We start from the raw sequence: 13,817 nt of genomic DNA, 5'->3' as shown, positions 1-13,817 counted from the left end.
CCAGTAACAGGACCACAGGATCAGTTAGGTTGGAAAAACCCTCTGAGATCATCGAGTCCAACCTTTGACTAAACACCATCATCTTGTCAACCAGATCACAGTACTGAGTGCTGTGTCCGGCCTTTCCTTAAAAACCTCCAGGGATGGCGACTACACCATCCATTCCAGTGTTTAATCACCCTTTCTATGAAGAAATTCCTCCTGATGTCCAATCTAAACCTCCTCTGGTGCAGCTTGAGGCCATTTCTCCTTGTCCTGTCATTTTCTACCTGGGAGCAAAGCCTGACCCCCATCTGGATATACATCCTCCTGTCAGGGAGTCGCAGAGAGCCATGAAGCTGGAGAGTTGGGCTGATTCCAACGGGATGAGGTTCAACAAGGCCAAGTGCTGGGTCCTGCACTTTGACCACAACAACCCCCTGCAGTGATACAGGCTGGAGACAGAGTGGCTGGAGAGCAGCCAGGCAGAAAGGGACCCGGGAGTTTGGATTGACAGGAAGCTGAACATGAGCCAGCAGTGTGCCCAGGTGGCCAAGAAGGTCAATGGCATCCTGGCCTGGATCAGAAACAGTGTGGCAGCAGGACCAGGGAAGTGATTCTTCCCCTGGACTCAGCACTGGTGAGGCCACACCTCGAGTGCTGTGTCCAGTTCTGGGCCCCTCAGTTCAGAAAGGACATTGAGGCGCTGCAGCAGGTCCAGAGAAGAGCAACGAGGCTGGGGAAGGAACTGGAGCACAAGTGCTGTGAGGAGAGGCTGAGGGAGCTGGGGCTGTTCAGCCTAGAGAAGAGGAGGCTCAGGGGAGACCTCCTCACTCTCTGCAACTCCCTGACAGGAAGGGGGACCCAGGTGGGGGTTAGTCTCTTCTCCCAGACAGCTATCAGTAAGACGAGAGGACATGGTCTTAAGCTCTGCCAGGGGAGGTTTAGATTAGATGTTAGGAAGAAATTTTTTCCAGAGAAGGTAATCAGGCATTGGAATGGGCTGCCCAGGGAAGTGGTGGATTCTCCGTCCCTGGAGGTTTTTAAGATGAGACCGGATGTGGCACTTAGTGCCATGGTCTGGTAACCGCAGTGGTAGTGGATCAAGGGTTGGACTTGATGATCTCGGATGTCTTTTCCAACCCGGCTGATTCTATGATTCTACGATCCTATGATAAGGTCCCCCCTTGAGCCTTGTTTCCCACTCAGCCGCGCCTCACAGGACGCACCGCAGGGATTTGGGATTCTCTTTTTTTTTTTTTTTTACTCGAACGAAGGCGTTCCCGAGGGAAATCCCCAGGCTGGGATGAGCGGTGCCCGCACACACACAGTTCCTCCTCCGGGCGCGCAGGGGGCGCCGCGGCGGGCGGGGCGGGGCGGCCATGGCGGACCGGCTGACGCAGCTGCAGGACGCGGTGAACTCGGTGAGGCGGCCGCGCTCTCCCCGCGCTTCCCCGGGGCTGCGCCGGGCGCTGGGGTGGGGCGGGGTAATTAACGCGGTGCTAATTGCTGCCGGCAGCTCGCAGACCAGTTCTGTAACGCCATCGGAGTGCTGCAGCAGTGCGGGCCCCCGGCCTCCTTCAGCAACATCCAGACCGCCATCAACAAGGACCAGCCCGCCAACCCTACGGAAGGCAAGTCTGGCTTGGGCATCGGGAGTGCAGAGCCCGGGCTCGGCCGACAATGAGGGCGGGAGGTGGGGGAGTGATGGAGGTTAAGTCGCTTGTTGCGTAAGATTGTGGCAGCAGAAATGCGGTTTTAAGAACCAGCGAAGCATCACGATGTATTTCTTGTGCTGGTGTCTGTGCAGAGGCAGAGCAGCTCCACAGCTCCAAACTGCTTCAATACGACTGTGGAAACACGTTTTTAGCGAGCTGCCCATTACTTCCAAGAAGCCTTTTTAGAAAGGATTTCATAAAAGGATCTCATTAGTTCTGTGGAATCATGGATGAGGTTAAAATTCTCCATGTCATAAACCTTTAATTACTTGTGTTTGTCTGCGTATCATGGAATCATAGAAGGTTAAGGGTTGGAAGGGACCTTAAAGATCATCTCGTTCCAACCTGCCATGGGCAGGGACACCTTCCAGTAGACCAGTTTGCTCCAAGCCTCACCCAGCCTGGCCTTGGACACTTCCAGGGATGGGGCAGCCACAGAAATTAATTAAGGAATAATGTCATGTTGAATCTCCCCACTGGCATTTGTGGATTTATATTTACTATTTTTTTGGAGAGACTAGAAACTGATCTAAGGCACTGTCATGGTTTAACCCCAGCTGGCAACTAAAGACCAGGTAGCTGCTCTCTCATTTCCCCCTGTACGGAGGGGAGAAGAACTGGGTAAAAAGGGCAAAACATGTGGGTTGAGGTAAGAACAGTTTAACAATGGAAGCAAAATAAAATGTAATCTCATACTGAATCTAAAACACAGCACTGTACCACTGCTAAGAAGAACATTTACCCTGTCCCAGCCAAAATTAGAACAGGCACTGAAATTGGGAAGCAAACTAAAAGTTCTCTCTGATTCAAAAATTTCAAATCATGAATAACTGTGTTATTCTAGTCCTGGATATTTTTCCTTATTTTCTTTTTTTCCTCTTTTCTTTTTCTCCACAAGAAAATGTTACCTATATCTCAGATTAGGATTTTTCATTAGAACATCAGGGGAGACTGGTTTGGAGGTCTTTCGAGGACAGTTGAATTTTGAACTAGTTGGAAGAGCCAGCTGGAAGGCTTGTTTGCTTCCTTAAAAAGCCTTAAAACTCTTTACAGGTAAACCCAGTGGTGACCCTAAGTAAGTTTTAAATGGATGTATTGGTTTTGTTGTTGTTGGGAGTTTTTTTTAGGTTAAAGTCAAGTGTACCTTTGAGAATGTTAATCTCCTCTGTGGAATTTTGCCATTACAGTGTTTTCTCTCTTGCTTCCACAAATCATTCATGAACCAAGCACATAAAGAAATATATAAAGTCTTAAATTATAAATTGAAAAGGACTAATTCAAAGTTTTAGCAGTAGTAGTGACCTGAATTCAAACTGAATGGACACAATTCCATATGGAAAGGTTTTGTTTCTGGCTTAAGGTACCTTTACTAACAATTCTTTCAATGATATAGGAGCTAAATTAAGGTCTGTTATAAGCTTCCAGTTCTTTTCCACTTCTCAGGGGCAACTGAACTTTCTCAGTGGCAGAATAGGAATTCTTTTTCCTTTAGATTAAAAAATGTCAAATTCTTTCTCTAGTGATCGGTGTTTAATGTGATTTAAAGTATCTGTTTGAATCACTGTCTTTGTTATTGTTCTTTTTTTTGGTAGTGGCAGATTTCAGGGCAGAGATTGAAAACTTAAATGAGTTTTGAGCTAATTCCCAGTACTTAGTGCAGTCACTAAAACAGTCAATACTGGTATTAGTGATTTCTTAACTGGCTGATGGTGATGGAGTTCTGGCTATTTTCTCATCTGCACAAAACCCAGCCCTCTGTATAACTAGTTACCTTGTTTAATAAAGGATTGGAATGAAACTGCCTTCCTCTTCCCAAGGGAACCCACAAGGAAGATGGAGAGAGACTATTTCCAAGGGCCTGGAGTGACAGGACAAGGGGCAATGGCTTTAAACTGACAGAGAGCAGGTTTAGATGGGATATTAGGGACAAATTCTTCCCTGTGAGGGTGGGGAGGCCCTGGCACAGGTTGCCCAGAGAAGCTGTGGCTGCCCCATCCCTGAAGTGTCCAAGGCCAGGTTGGATGGGGCTCTGAGCAACCTGGGGATAGTGGAAGGTGTCCCTGCCCATGGCAGGGGATTGGAACTGGATGATCTTTAAGGTCCCTTCCAACCCAAATTCAAACCACTCTGTGATTCCATGACTCCAATATGTTGGAGTTCCCCTCAGTGGTGACCCTGCTGTTTCCTTCATCCAGGATAAAATTTTTAAGACCTGCATCCTTCAGTCTAGACTTTCCTGTGCTGTGTGTGTAGAGCTGTGCTGATTCCCAGTAATTCCCTGCCTTCCCCTCCGTGTTTCCTAGAGTATGCCCAGCTGTTTGCAGCCCTGATCGCCCGCACTGCCAAGGACATCGATGTGCTCATAGACTCCCTGCCCAGTGAGGAATCCACAGCAGCTCTGCAGGTAAGGGTGTTCCTAATTAAAATACCAGAACATTCCCCAAGGCAAACTTCTGCCTTTTTTCTGGTTTTAAACACATTTTTTAGTCTCTAGGCCATGTAATCTTGAAAAAGGATTTCAATACAAGCCTGACTTTTTCATGAGAGTGGCCTGTGAGAGCTTCGTAGGCTTAGTGCAAGTACTGCACTTGCATCTAGTTCTAAATAAGGTTCTCAGTGAGAATATTTTAAACTTAGTTTTCTGTTAAAAGCATTTTTTTTTAACATTCTGTCACAATACTGGAAACTGCTCACCTCAGCTGTTCAAATATTAATAGAACAGATGCAACAATACTTATGCCTTGGGGGTTGTTTTGGTTTTTTTTCCCCTTGGATAATGTTTCATGTTTCTCTTGCTCATTAGGAACACATTTCATTTTGTAGCTGCAGAGCCCACACCTTACAGAAGCCTTTTGTTCTTCTACAGTGTTTCTGGTTGTTAAAGGGTTTGCTGGTTATCCTTTAAGCTCTGTCACAAAACAATTCTTTCACTTTTCAGTCCTCCTTTGGACCAGCCAAACTTGGGTTTTGTTGTGGTAATTTTTTTTCTGTTATTCCTACAGATCTTGCCTGTTAAACAGCATATTCTTATTTCCTTTTTGACTGTTTACATCAAGTATTTTCTTTTTAGAATGCAGCAGGGATGCAGAGTGCTGTTTCTCTGACAACCCTGATGATCACCCGAAAGCTTTTACACCAAACAGAAATGACTTGACAGTGGCATCACATTTGGTTTTAAACAGGGGAGGTGATTTTTGGAGATGTTCCTAGTCACAATAATTGCTGAACATACTAATCGGGCTCGTTAACACCAGCATCATTTCATGGAACTGCATTTTTAATAGCTGAAGGTGGAATTCCTGCTGCAGACAGATTACAGGCTTCTCCCATGATTGAGCAGGGTCTGATCCAAGTGACAGGAAAAGCAGGATATTCCAGAAGGAGGAGCTGGTTATCCAGTAGGGATATGCTTTCCTTAGGGGTGATACTTGAACAGTTTCTTGCTCTGCTAATGCAGAATTTCATGTCACAAGAATTCCCATCTCTTTTGTTTTGGGATAAGTTAGCTTGGATTCTATTACTTACTGATTCCAGTTTTGATTTATATTTTCTGTTGCTTAGTTTGGTGCAGTATTAAAGATAAATATTCTGACATTTTTCAAAGAAACAGTTTTGAAGGTGCTTGAAATGCTCTAAAATGTGGTAGATAAATACTTGGCAGAACTATTTTTATTTTTTTTATACTAAGATTGTCTTGGCTTGTTTCATATCTGAGGCTTGTCTTAAATGATAAGCTCCTCCAGTAGCTCTCAAGTCCTTCACTCCTGTATTAACCTTCATTAAAGACATCAGTGTTGTAGAATAGGAGGTGAATTTGTGGATAAGAATTTGCCACTTCATTTAAGCCTGGCTTTTTAAAGACCTGCAAAACTACTTGGAAAAAAATACCAATTTGAAAGTATTTAGCTTTGCCTTTTCTGATATCCAGTTAGAACAAGTTTTAGCCATTTTAAATTTGCTAGATATTTTAAAGTATTAAAATACTTTGAAGCTAAAATGTTTTATTTCACTACATTTTGTCTAAGTCAAAAGCGGTTTGGTTCTGAAACAGAATCTTGAAGAAAGAAAGGTTGAATAATACAGTTCCATGTGAAATATGCTATTTAATAATACAGTTCCATGTGAAATGTGCTATTTAATGAAAGGTTTAAGGAGGTTGTGCTGCCATCTTGCTGAGCACCTTTCAGTGAGGGAGTGGGGAAGGGGATAAATACTCCTAATCAGAAAGGCTGTACTGAACCAAGTGATGATACGAAGCAGCTAACATTTCTGTTTAGTTTTTTTTGGTGTTTATTCCATGTGGATTTGCACAGTTTTAGGCTGCCAGGCCTCACAAGCTGCTTTGAAGTCGTTAGTGTGTAATTCAAGCACTAAAAGAGAATCTTTCTTTCCCTGGGAGCTGTTCCTTGAGCAGCAAAGTCACCTCGGTGTCCTACTGCAAATCCTTACTTTTCCCCCTTGTTTTTCCAAGGCTGCAAGTCTCTATCGGTTGGAAGAGGAGAACCACGAGGCGGCTGCCCGGCTGGAGGAGGTGGTTTACCGTGGGGATGTGCTGCTGGAGAAGATCCAGAGCGCCCTGGCGGATATCGCACAGTCACAGCTGAAAACCAGGAGCGGCACCCCCAGCCAGCCCCTTCCCGAATCCTAGCGCCAGAGGGCAGCGTGGCCCTGCCAGACCGCCTCGGGAACACCTCTGGATCCACCGGGAATGCAGCAGCAGCCCATGGGACTCTGCTTTGTCAAAGCTCAGACTGCAGGTTCTGTGTGGGAAACAGTTCTCCTACGGGATCAGTGGTGCTGCTCTGGAATTGGGTGTATTGATGGATGTTTCCTTGCCTGAAAATATGAATTTCTGAGCTTTCTGTTGTAAACTTGTATGGTTATGGTATGCTTTTTGTAAGGCTCACGCAGACACACTTGAATTTGCCAGAGTTCCAGGGGGACGGTGCTGTGAATGCAGTGGTGGCCATCTGGTTTAATTAACAAGAATGGTAATTAAACATTGGTGTGACTGATGGACTGGTTCACCACCCTTTACAGAGCAAACGAAAGGGAAAGTAAACTGTTTGCAGAGTAATTGGCATCTCATTTACAAAGAAATAAACCTGCAGATATCTGATGCTGGCGTTTATTATTGTTTGTAACTCAAATAGGCATTTGACTCCCTTATTGCCACTGATAGGCTCTCACTTCCTTGTACCACATTTTCCTGGTATTCTGCATCCTCTGGCAGCTGGAGAGTGCCTCTAAAGCAGACAGGGATCAGGAAGCACTGGATGACTGGGAAGAAATTAGCAGTGAGGAAAATAACTCCTTATGTGATGTTGCTTTTCCATGTGAGCAGTGGCTGCCATGTGAGTGCTGGGATCACAAGCAACAGGACTCCTCTTGTCCCCAAAGTGCTCTAAAGAGGTTTTTTAAAGCTTCCTAGTAACTGTTTTTTCAGTACTTTACCTGTGCCTACTAAAGTAAATGTCGCCAATTATGTTTGTGATACAGTTAAAAACAACTAACACAATAAGGTCAGAGAGCCAAAATTGCTCTTTTTTCCTCAAAAAGCAGTGTAGTATTTTGATGAGTGAGTAGTGCTGTAAGGTGCACCACCCCAGTAGTTCTTGTGTGGGTATTGTGAATCTTCATTTGCCCTTTCCCAGTCTGCAGCTCAGTCAGTAAGATCGGGATCTTTTGTTGGGTTCTGACAGGAAAAAGGGGATGACTGCTTTGCTGCAGCTGCCTAATGGACAAAGCATGGGTTTGGGGCCTGGAGATGTGGATCCCTTTGCCCTCTGTCCTAATGTGCTGCTTTGTCCAGCTGCTGCTGTTGGAGTTTAACCATGTCTGTGTAAAAGGCAATGTGTGATGGTGGTGATCTCCTCGGGGTGCTCAGGGGAGAGTTGCAGGGCAGGCAGGATTACTGTGTCTGTGCCATTTAACACCCCTGTTTTCAGTGCATTAGAGAGAAAGGGGGAATCATAGAATGGAATGGGACCTTAAAGACCACCTTGTTCCACCCCCCTGCCATGGGCAGGGACACCTTCCACTATCCCCAGGTTGCTCAGAGCCCCATCCAACCTGGCCTTGAACATTCCCAGGGATGGGGCAGCCACAGCTTCTCTGGGCAACGTGTGCCAGGGCCTCCCCACCCTCCCAGGGAAGAATTTGTCCCTAATATCCCATCTAAACCTGCTCTCTGTCAGTTTAAAGCCATTGCCCCTTGTCCTGTCACTCCAGGCCCTTGGAAATAGTCTCTCTCTATCTTTTCCTGTGGGCTTCCTTCATGTCCTGGAAGGCCACAATTAGGTCACCCCAACTTTCTCAGCCTTTCCTCACAGCAGAGCTACTCCATCCATCTGATCACCTTGGTGTCCCTCCTCTGGACTCGCTTCAGCAGCTCCATGACCTTGCTGTGCTGGGCCCCCAGAGCTGGAGGCAGCACTATAGGGGGAAGAGACAAGAGAAGAGATGGAGGTAAAACATCATGAGAAGAAAACAGAAGTATTGAGCAGAGCTTGTGCACATTCTGTTGGACAAGGAGTCCTGCCCAGTGAGCAAACTGTGCTTTGAAGGAAGACAGTGCAGAGCATAATGGAAAATTCCATTGAAAACAATCTCAACCACTTCAAATGAGCAGGAGCATCTCATGCTGGGAATCCATAGAGCCCACTGGCAAAGATGTTGGAATCAATTTAGGAAATGTAAGTGGCTGATCAAAGCCTTGTATTCTTTACTATAAACAGCCGTGCTTGGAGGAAAGCAACACCTCTCAGCAGCTGCTCTCTTTTCCAGAGACAGGAATACAGAGGAGTTTGTGTACTTGTTTTTGGACAAAAGTGCATTAGTATTATTTTAGCTTTTTGCTTTATGAAATTAATCTTGGATTATTATTGCAGATGGGGCACTGACAACAGCCTGCCCACACCTGGGGGTTTTATAAAAAGACAGGGCCAGGCTCTTCACAATTAAATTTTGGAACACAGTGTCCCCAGAGAAGCTGGAAATCCTGGGAGGCTTTTCAAGACTTGGCTGCTTAAAGCTCTGACCAACCTCAGCCGACCTCCCAGCTGAGCCACCTTTGTGCAGGAGGTTGAACTCCACATACCTCCTGAGGTCCCCTGCGACCTGAGGGATCCTGTGGATGTTGGACACATGCAGGGTTTCCAAGAGAACCAAGAGATTTTTAAGGAATGTTGTGTCCCCATTATCAAAAGGCAAGTCTGGAGGACAGAAAACTTGGGTATCTGGTGTCACCTCATTCCTGTTGATGTGTTGGGAGGCCACGGAGCCGACCTTAGGTATGGTGTGAAATTCCACGCTGGGGCGACCCAAGTTTCCAACAGGTGCCCTTGGACGGTGTGATATGCAAAATCCACATCCTACACTTGGAGAAAATTGATCTGTCACATGATGCTGACTCACTGGTAGACAAAGGCAGACTCCTCTGAAGAAGGGAATTGCATTTGTGTTTTATATAGCTTGTTATGGAGCCTTATGTAAGAAATAATGAGAGCCCAATTTTCAGGCACCAAACTAGAGCAAAAGTTTTATTCTGGCTTATTCTTTCAGATCTACAGAAGCAAGTTGGAATTGCTTTCATTGACTTAAGAACAAATAACTAATTTTTTCCCCTGTAACCCATATTCTAGCAACAAAGAGCACAGAAAACAGTTTGCAAACTTTTTTTCATGTTTCAGCCATGTCAAACTCTGTTTTAGGTGCATTCACAGTGGAAATTATCCTCAGGAAGTTTCTGGCTGTTTTAGTGGTTTGAGTGTGACATGCTTTGTAGGAGTGGAGCTTGGCAATTGCTACGTGCTGTTTGTATACGCTTAGGTGTAGGTTTTCTGTTTATTTTTGTTTCTTGGAAAGCCTGGTAGGAAACAGGCACACCAGGAATTTTATGTTCCTGCTGCTGCTGTACTCAACCAGCACTAAGTAGCCAAACACATTCCCCTCTTGCTCTGAGCACAAAGAACTCCCTATTTTATAGGTGTTTACACCATCACCATATTTCTTCTGAATTCCTGTTTATAGCAACACTCAAGTGTTAACCCAGCAGCACAAACAGTTCTTCCACTGGCTATTTTAGCTTGCTATTTACTTACTGTAAAGATTACCAGATTTAGCCTCTTTAGCCTTAAATGCTTCACTGAAGGCCTAAATGAATTAATTTTGTGGGGTGGAAATTTGTAGCTGAGGAGGGACTGTGTAATTTCCATCCTCCCCCCACCCTGGCCACTTAAAAAGAGAAGATTGGAATAGCAGCCCATTTTCAGCAATCAACATACTCCAGCCTATGGTTGTGTGGGAAAGCAAGTGACTGCACTTTAAGTGTGAGAGAAAAATCCTAATTATTTTCCCAAATCATCATACAGGGAAGAGAAGCCATATTCCTAAAAAGGACAACACCTTGGAAGCTGACAGCTCAAAGAAGAGGGCTCATGCACCCAGACCCTGCTGGGCTTGTGGAGCAGCCTGGCTGCTTGGTGCCTTCCACTGGGAAAAACATGGGGAGGCAAATCTTAGTTCAGTGCTGAAGAAGGGGGATGTTAAAGGAAAAATGTCAGGATACAACTGTAATGTACAACCTAATGAAGAGTGACTTTCTGAAAGGAAAAAATAAGGTTCCCTCTCTGCTGCCTTTCCAGAGGCCCCAGGAAAAGGGTGGGTTTTGCTGACAGTCAGCTGCCATTTTATTTTGGATACTCATGTCAAACGCTCTACTTAAGCCAGTATTAATTCTGAAAGCTGGGCACTTTTCACATTCTGCAGTCAAGATTAACCTCTCCACATGTTCCAGCGAGCACCCTGGGAGTTTAATGGCCCTGGGAACGAAGGGAGAGCTTAGGCAATGAAGGTTTTCACTTGGAGGTGTTTGAAAAATGGCCACGAGCTGCTGTCAGAAAGCTTTCTCTTGTGCAGTGGAGCAATGAGGGGGCAGAAATTTATCGAACTTCTGCTGTCAAAAAGCCAGCAGAGTTATCCAGCTGCTGACAAAGGTGATTGATGGAGAGGAAGCAGATCCTCTATATCAGTGGGACTAAGCTTAGGAAGCATCCTAACAGTCCTAGGCACAATAAAGTGCAGTTACTGTGTGATTTACAGTGTAAAATGATGGGAGGGAAACACTACAGTGAAGGAGAAAAGCCACACCTAAACTGGATTCCTAAGGGATGCAGGATGTGGCCCTCCGTCCCCAAGAGGCACCCAAAAGTCTGGATGTAAAATTATGTAACTGGTTAAAATTACATTGTTTTAATTTGTACTGTGGGAACCAGCCATGGAAAGGAGCCTCCAGTGGAGCTGGGTGACATGTTCCAGCTTGCTCCAGGCACCCAAGAGCCCAAACCTCGCTGCTTTGGCAAGGGAGAGCTGGCATTCCAGGCACCACACAAGTCCCGAGACTCTCAGTGTGCCAGGCAGGGAGCACAGAGTGGCACCTGCCCTGGCTTATGCTGTCCCACAACAAGGGGGATCTTTCCTGTGATTCCAACAAGCTTCCTTGCCTTAATTCCTCTGCAGGTATTTTCCTGCAGCCCAGTGAGTATGGAGCCACACTCTCCTGTGTGCTTCCTGACACCTGGGCCCTAATTGACCAACTACAAGTAATTAATACCTGCCAGCCTCTCTCCCAGGAGAAGGAATTACGATGTTTTAACCTGAGGTGTAGGTGGGGAGCGAGGGATCCATTTTCTTTTCACACCGGTTGTGTCATGAGGTTGTATTTATGATTTAAGAAAAGCACTGTATTCCTTACAAAAAAAAAGCCAGTATTCCTTAACTGTTATTTATGGCCAGGTCATATTTAATTGTCTGCTGTGTAGTAGTGGATATTGATAAAGTCTTGACTTTGCTGGGCTGTGGAATACACAGTAAATTGAAGGGTAAAATGTAAGGAAAACGTTCCTTTCAGAGAAACTCCACCAGGAAGAATCCTATGAAGCAACAGCACAAAAAAACCTGTGGTACCCCAGTATTTGTGGTTCTTCGGCTGTGGAGCTTTAGCCTTGTGGTGTGATTTAAACCTGCACCAAACACCCTGTGGTGATGTGTTTGCTCAGTGTCAGCCCCTTTCCTTTCCATCCTGTGTTTAGTCCTTGTCACGTTAATCCCAGCCTAACCTACACACAAATCCCAATCTCCTTGGTGTTCAGTCTGTCCTGGAGATTTATTGCACTGCCCCACTGAGGTCAAAGGGAGTGATTCCCAGAAATGGAGTGCAGGACTGCACTGGAATGCTTGTGAGGAGACACTGCACTGCAGAACTTGGAATTCTCTTTTTTATGGATGATTCATGATCCTGACGTGCTCAGGAACTGCTGTCCCAGACACAACAGAGCAGCTGTGGCACTTGCCAGAATGCAAGTTCTGGCATTTTAACCCTCCTTAAACCTATGCTTAAACCTTCTTTGTTGTGACCACCTGGATGGTCTCCAGGAGCTGGATTCCTTTCTTCCAAAACACCCAGTCCTTTCCCGACATCTTCAGGTCAGTCTTTGAGTCCAGAAGAACACGGAGTTCTAGAGGACAAAGTGTCTCTGTTGAAACTGTTTTGTGGTCATGTTTGCTCACAGTTTGCAAGGGATACCCTGGTTTTACACAAGCCTGTAAAACTTTAAATTCCATGCCAGTATTTTCTCTCAAAGATGTTCCGCCTCGCCTGAAATCACTCAAATTGTCCCTAATCCAGAAAGATGGATTCAGAACGCGTGGATGTGGTTCGTGTGTTCATATGAGTCAGTACATCTGAGGGGAGGAGGAAAGTCACAGCTTCCAGTCCCTGCAGAAATGACCACACAGAGTAACACTGGGAAAGGGATGCAAAGATTCACCATTCCAGAAGTCTGGAACTCCAGGTCAAATAGCTCCAGGTGCTGAGAAGGGAGAGGAATAATCCCACTGGAGAGACTTCAGGGAGTTCTCAGACTCACTCCACAGGCACAGATATCCAAAGGGATGCAGTTCTTGCCTCTCTTAAGGGTGTGCACTGGCTTGACCTAAATCCTCCTGTAACAGACCTGAGCCAGGAACAGCCAGTTTTGGTGGCTAATTAAACTAAATAACCAAAGAACAGGTAATAAAAAACAGAAGGTGAACATTGTGCACAGTGTTTTGTTATTGCAAGAACTCTCCTGGCACTGACACCCCACCTGGAGGGACAGGTGTTAAATACTCCAAAAACCAGGAAACAACTGGGTTTTTAAAGCTTGGATGCCTTAATATTGCAAAGGATTGAGATATATAATAAATAAATCTTGTAAAATTGGAGCAAGTTGGGGGACAAAAGTAGTCTGAGAGGCTGAGAGAGCCAGAATATGCCACCAACATGCTTTAATCACTCTTTGTATCAGTGCCTGTGCCACTGCTGCAGCTTTCAGAACACCATCTCTGTCACTGTCTCTATTGTGAGGTAGAAAAAGCAGACTGGGATGACTCACAGGTGTCTGGAAAGGCCAGAACACTTCTCTTGTACAAGTTTCATCACAGTAGTTTCATGAAATTACTGTGGAGTGATGTCACCCAAGGAAAATGTCATCCCACACGAGCTGCCCACAAGTTTGCCTTTATGAAGAAGGTCGAATAGTTCAGCCTATGTTAAAGGTTAAGCTGACCAGACACTGCTCAGTAATCACAACATTTTCGTTGGTGTCCTTTTGGAGAGACCATAGGAAGGGGGTTTTTCAGGCTGACATCATTCCAAGTCTGTGTTTACTTATCATATGGGTTTGTAGGTACCTCCTTTGGCAGATCAATGTTAAAAATAGCTCCAGGTGCTGAGCAGGGAGAGGAATAATCCCACTGGAGAGACTTCAGGGAGTTCTCAGACTCACTCCACAGGCACAGATATCCAAAGGGATACAGTTCCTGCCTCTCTTAAGGGTGTGCTGGCTTGACCTAAATCCTCCTGTAACAGACCTGAGCCAGGAACAGCCAGGTTCAGTGGCTAATTATAAAAATTAGAAAACCAAATAGGACAGAAAATAGTAAACAAAAGGTGAACATTGTGCACAGTTTTTTGTTACTGGGTACTGAACTCATCATATCACACTTTAAAAATTCCTCTCCCCCTAAGGCTGATCATCTGCCACCTAAGAACCTGTGTGGGTGTGGACACGGAGGAGA

At 45.4% G+C, this 13,817-nt stretch overlaps 1 protein-coding gene across 1 annotated transcript; it reads left to right on the top strand.

Annotated features, from left to right (window-relative positions):
- Positions 1 to 1,258: 1,258 nt before the first annotated feature.
- Positions 1,259 to 6,816, top strand: MED21 (mediator complex subunit 21). Its single transcript, XM_027711661.2, has 4 exons — positions 1,259 to 1,403; positions 1,499 to 1,613; positions 4,001 to 4,101; positions 6,169 to 6,816. The coding sequence occupies exons 1-4, from the start codon at positions 1,362 to 1,364 to the stop codon at positions 6,343 to 6,345; spliced, it is 435 nt and encodes a 144-aa protein (XP_027567462.1). The 5' UTR covers positions 1,259 to 1,361; the 3' UTR covers positions 6,346 to 6,816.
- Positions 6,817 to 13,817: the final 7,001 nt, after the last annotated feature.

Source organism: Pipra filicauda, unplaced genomic scaffold (assembly GCF_003945595.2).
Source record: "Pipra filicauda isolate LSUMZ 115617 unplaced genomic scaffold, ASM394559v2 scaffold181_size1560634_pilon, whole genome shotgun sequence".
NCBI classification, from domain to species: Eukaryota; Metazoa; Chordata; class Aves; order Passeriformes; family Pipridae; genus Pipra; species Pipra filicauda.
The sequence above is the reverse complement of the archived record's forward strand: the minus strand, read 5'-3'. Positions and strand labels throughout refer to the sequence as shown.

Coding starts and splice junctions, on each gene's coding strand:
- MED21 (XM_027711661.2), top strand. CDS start 1,362: ATGGCGGACCGGCTGACGCAGCTGCAGGACGCGGTGAACTCG. Junction 1,404..1,498: donor TGCAGGACGCGGTGAACTCG/GTGAGGCGGCCG, acceptor TGCTGCCGGCAG/CTCGCAGACCAGTTCTGTAA. Junction 4,102..6,168: donor AATCCACAGCAGCTCTGCAG/GTAAGGGTGTTC, acceptor TGTTTTTCCAAG/GCTGCAAGTCTCTATCGGTT.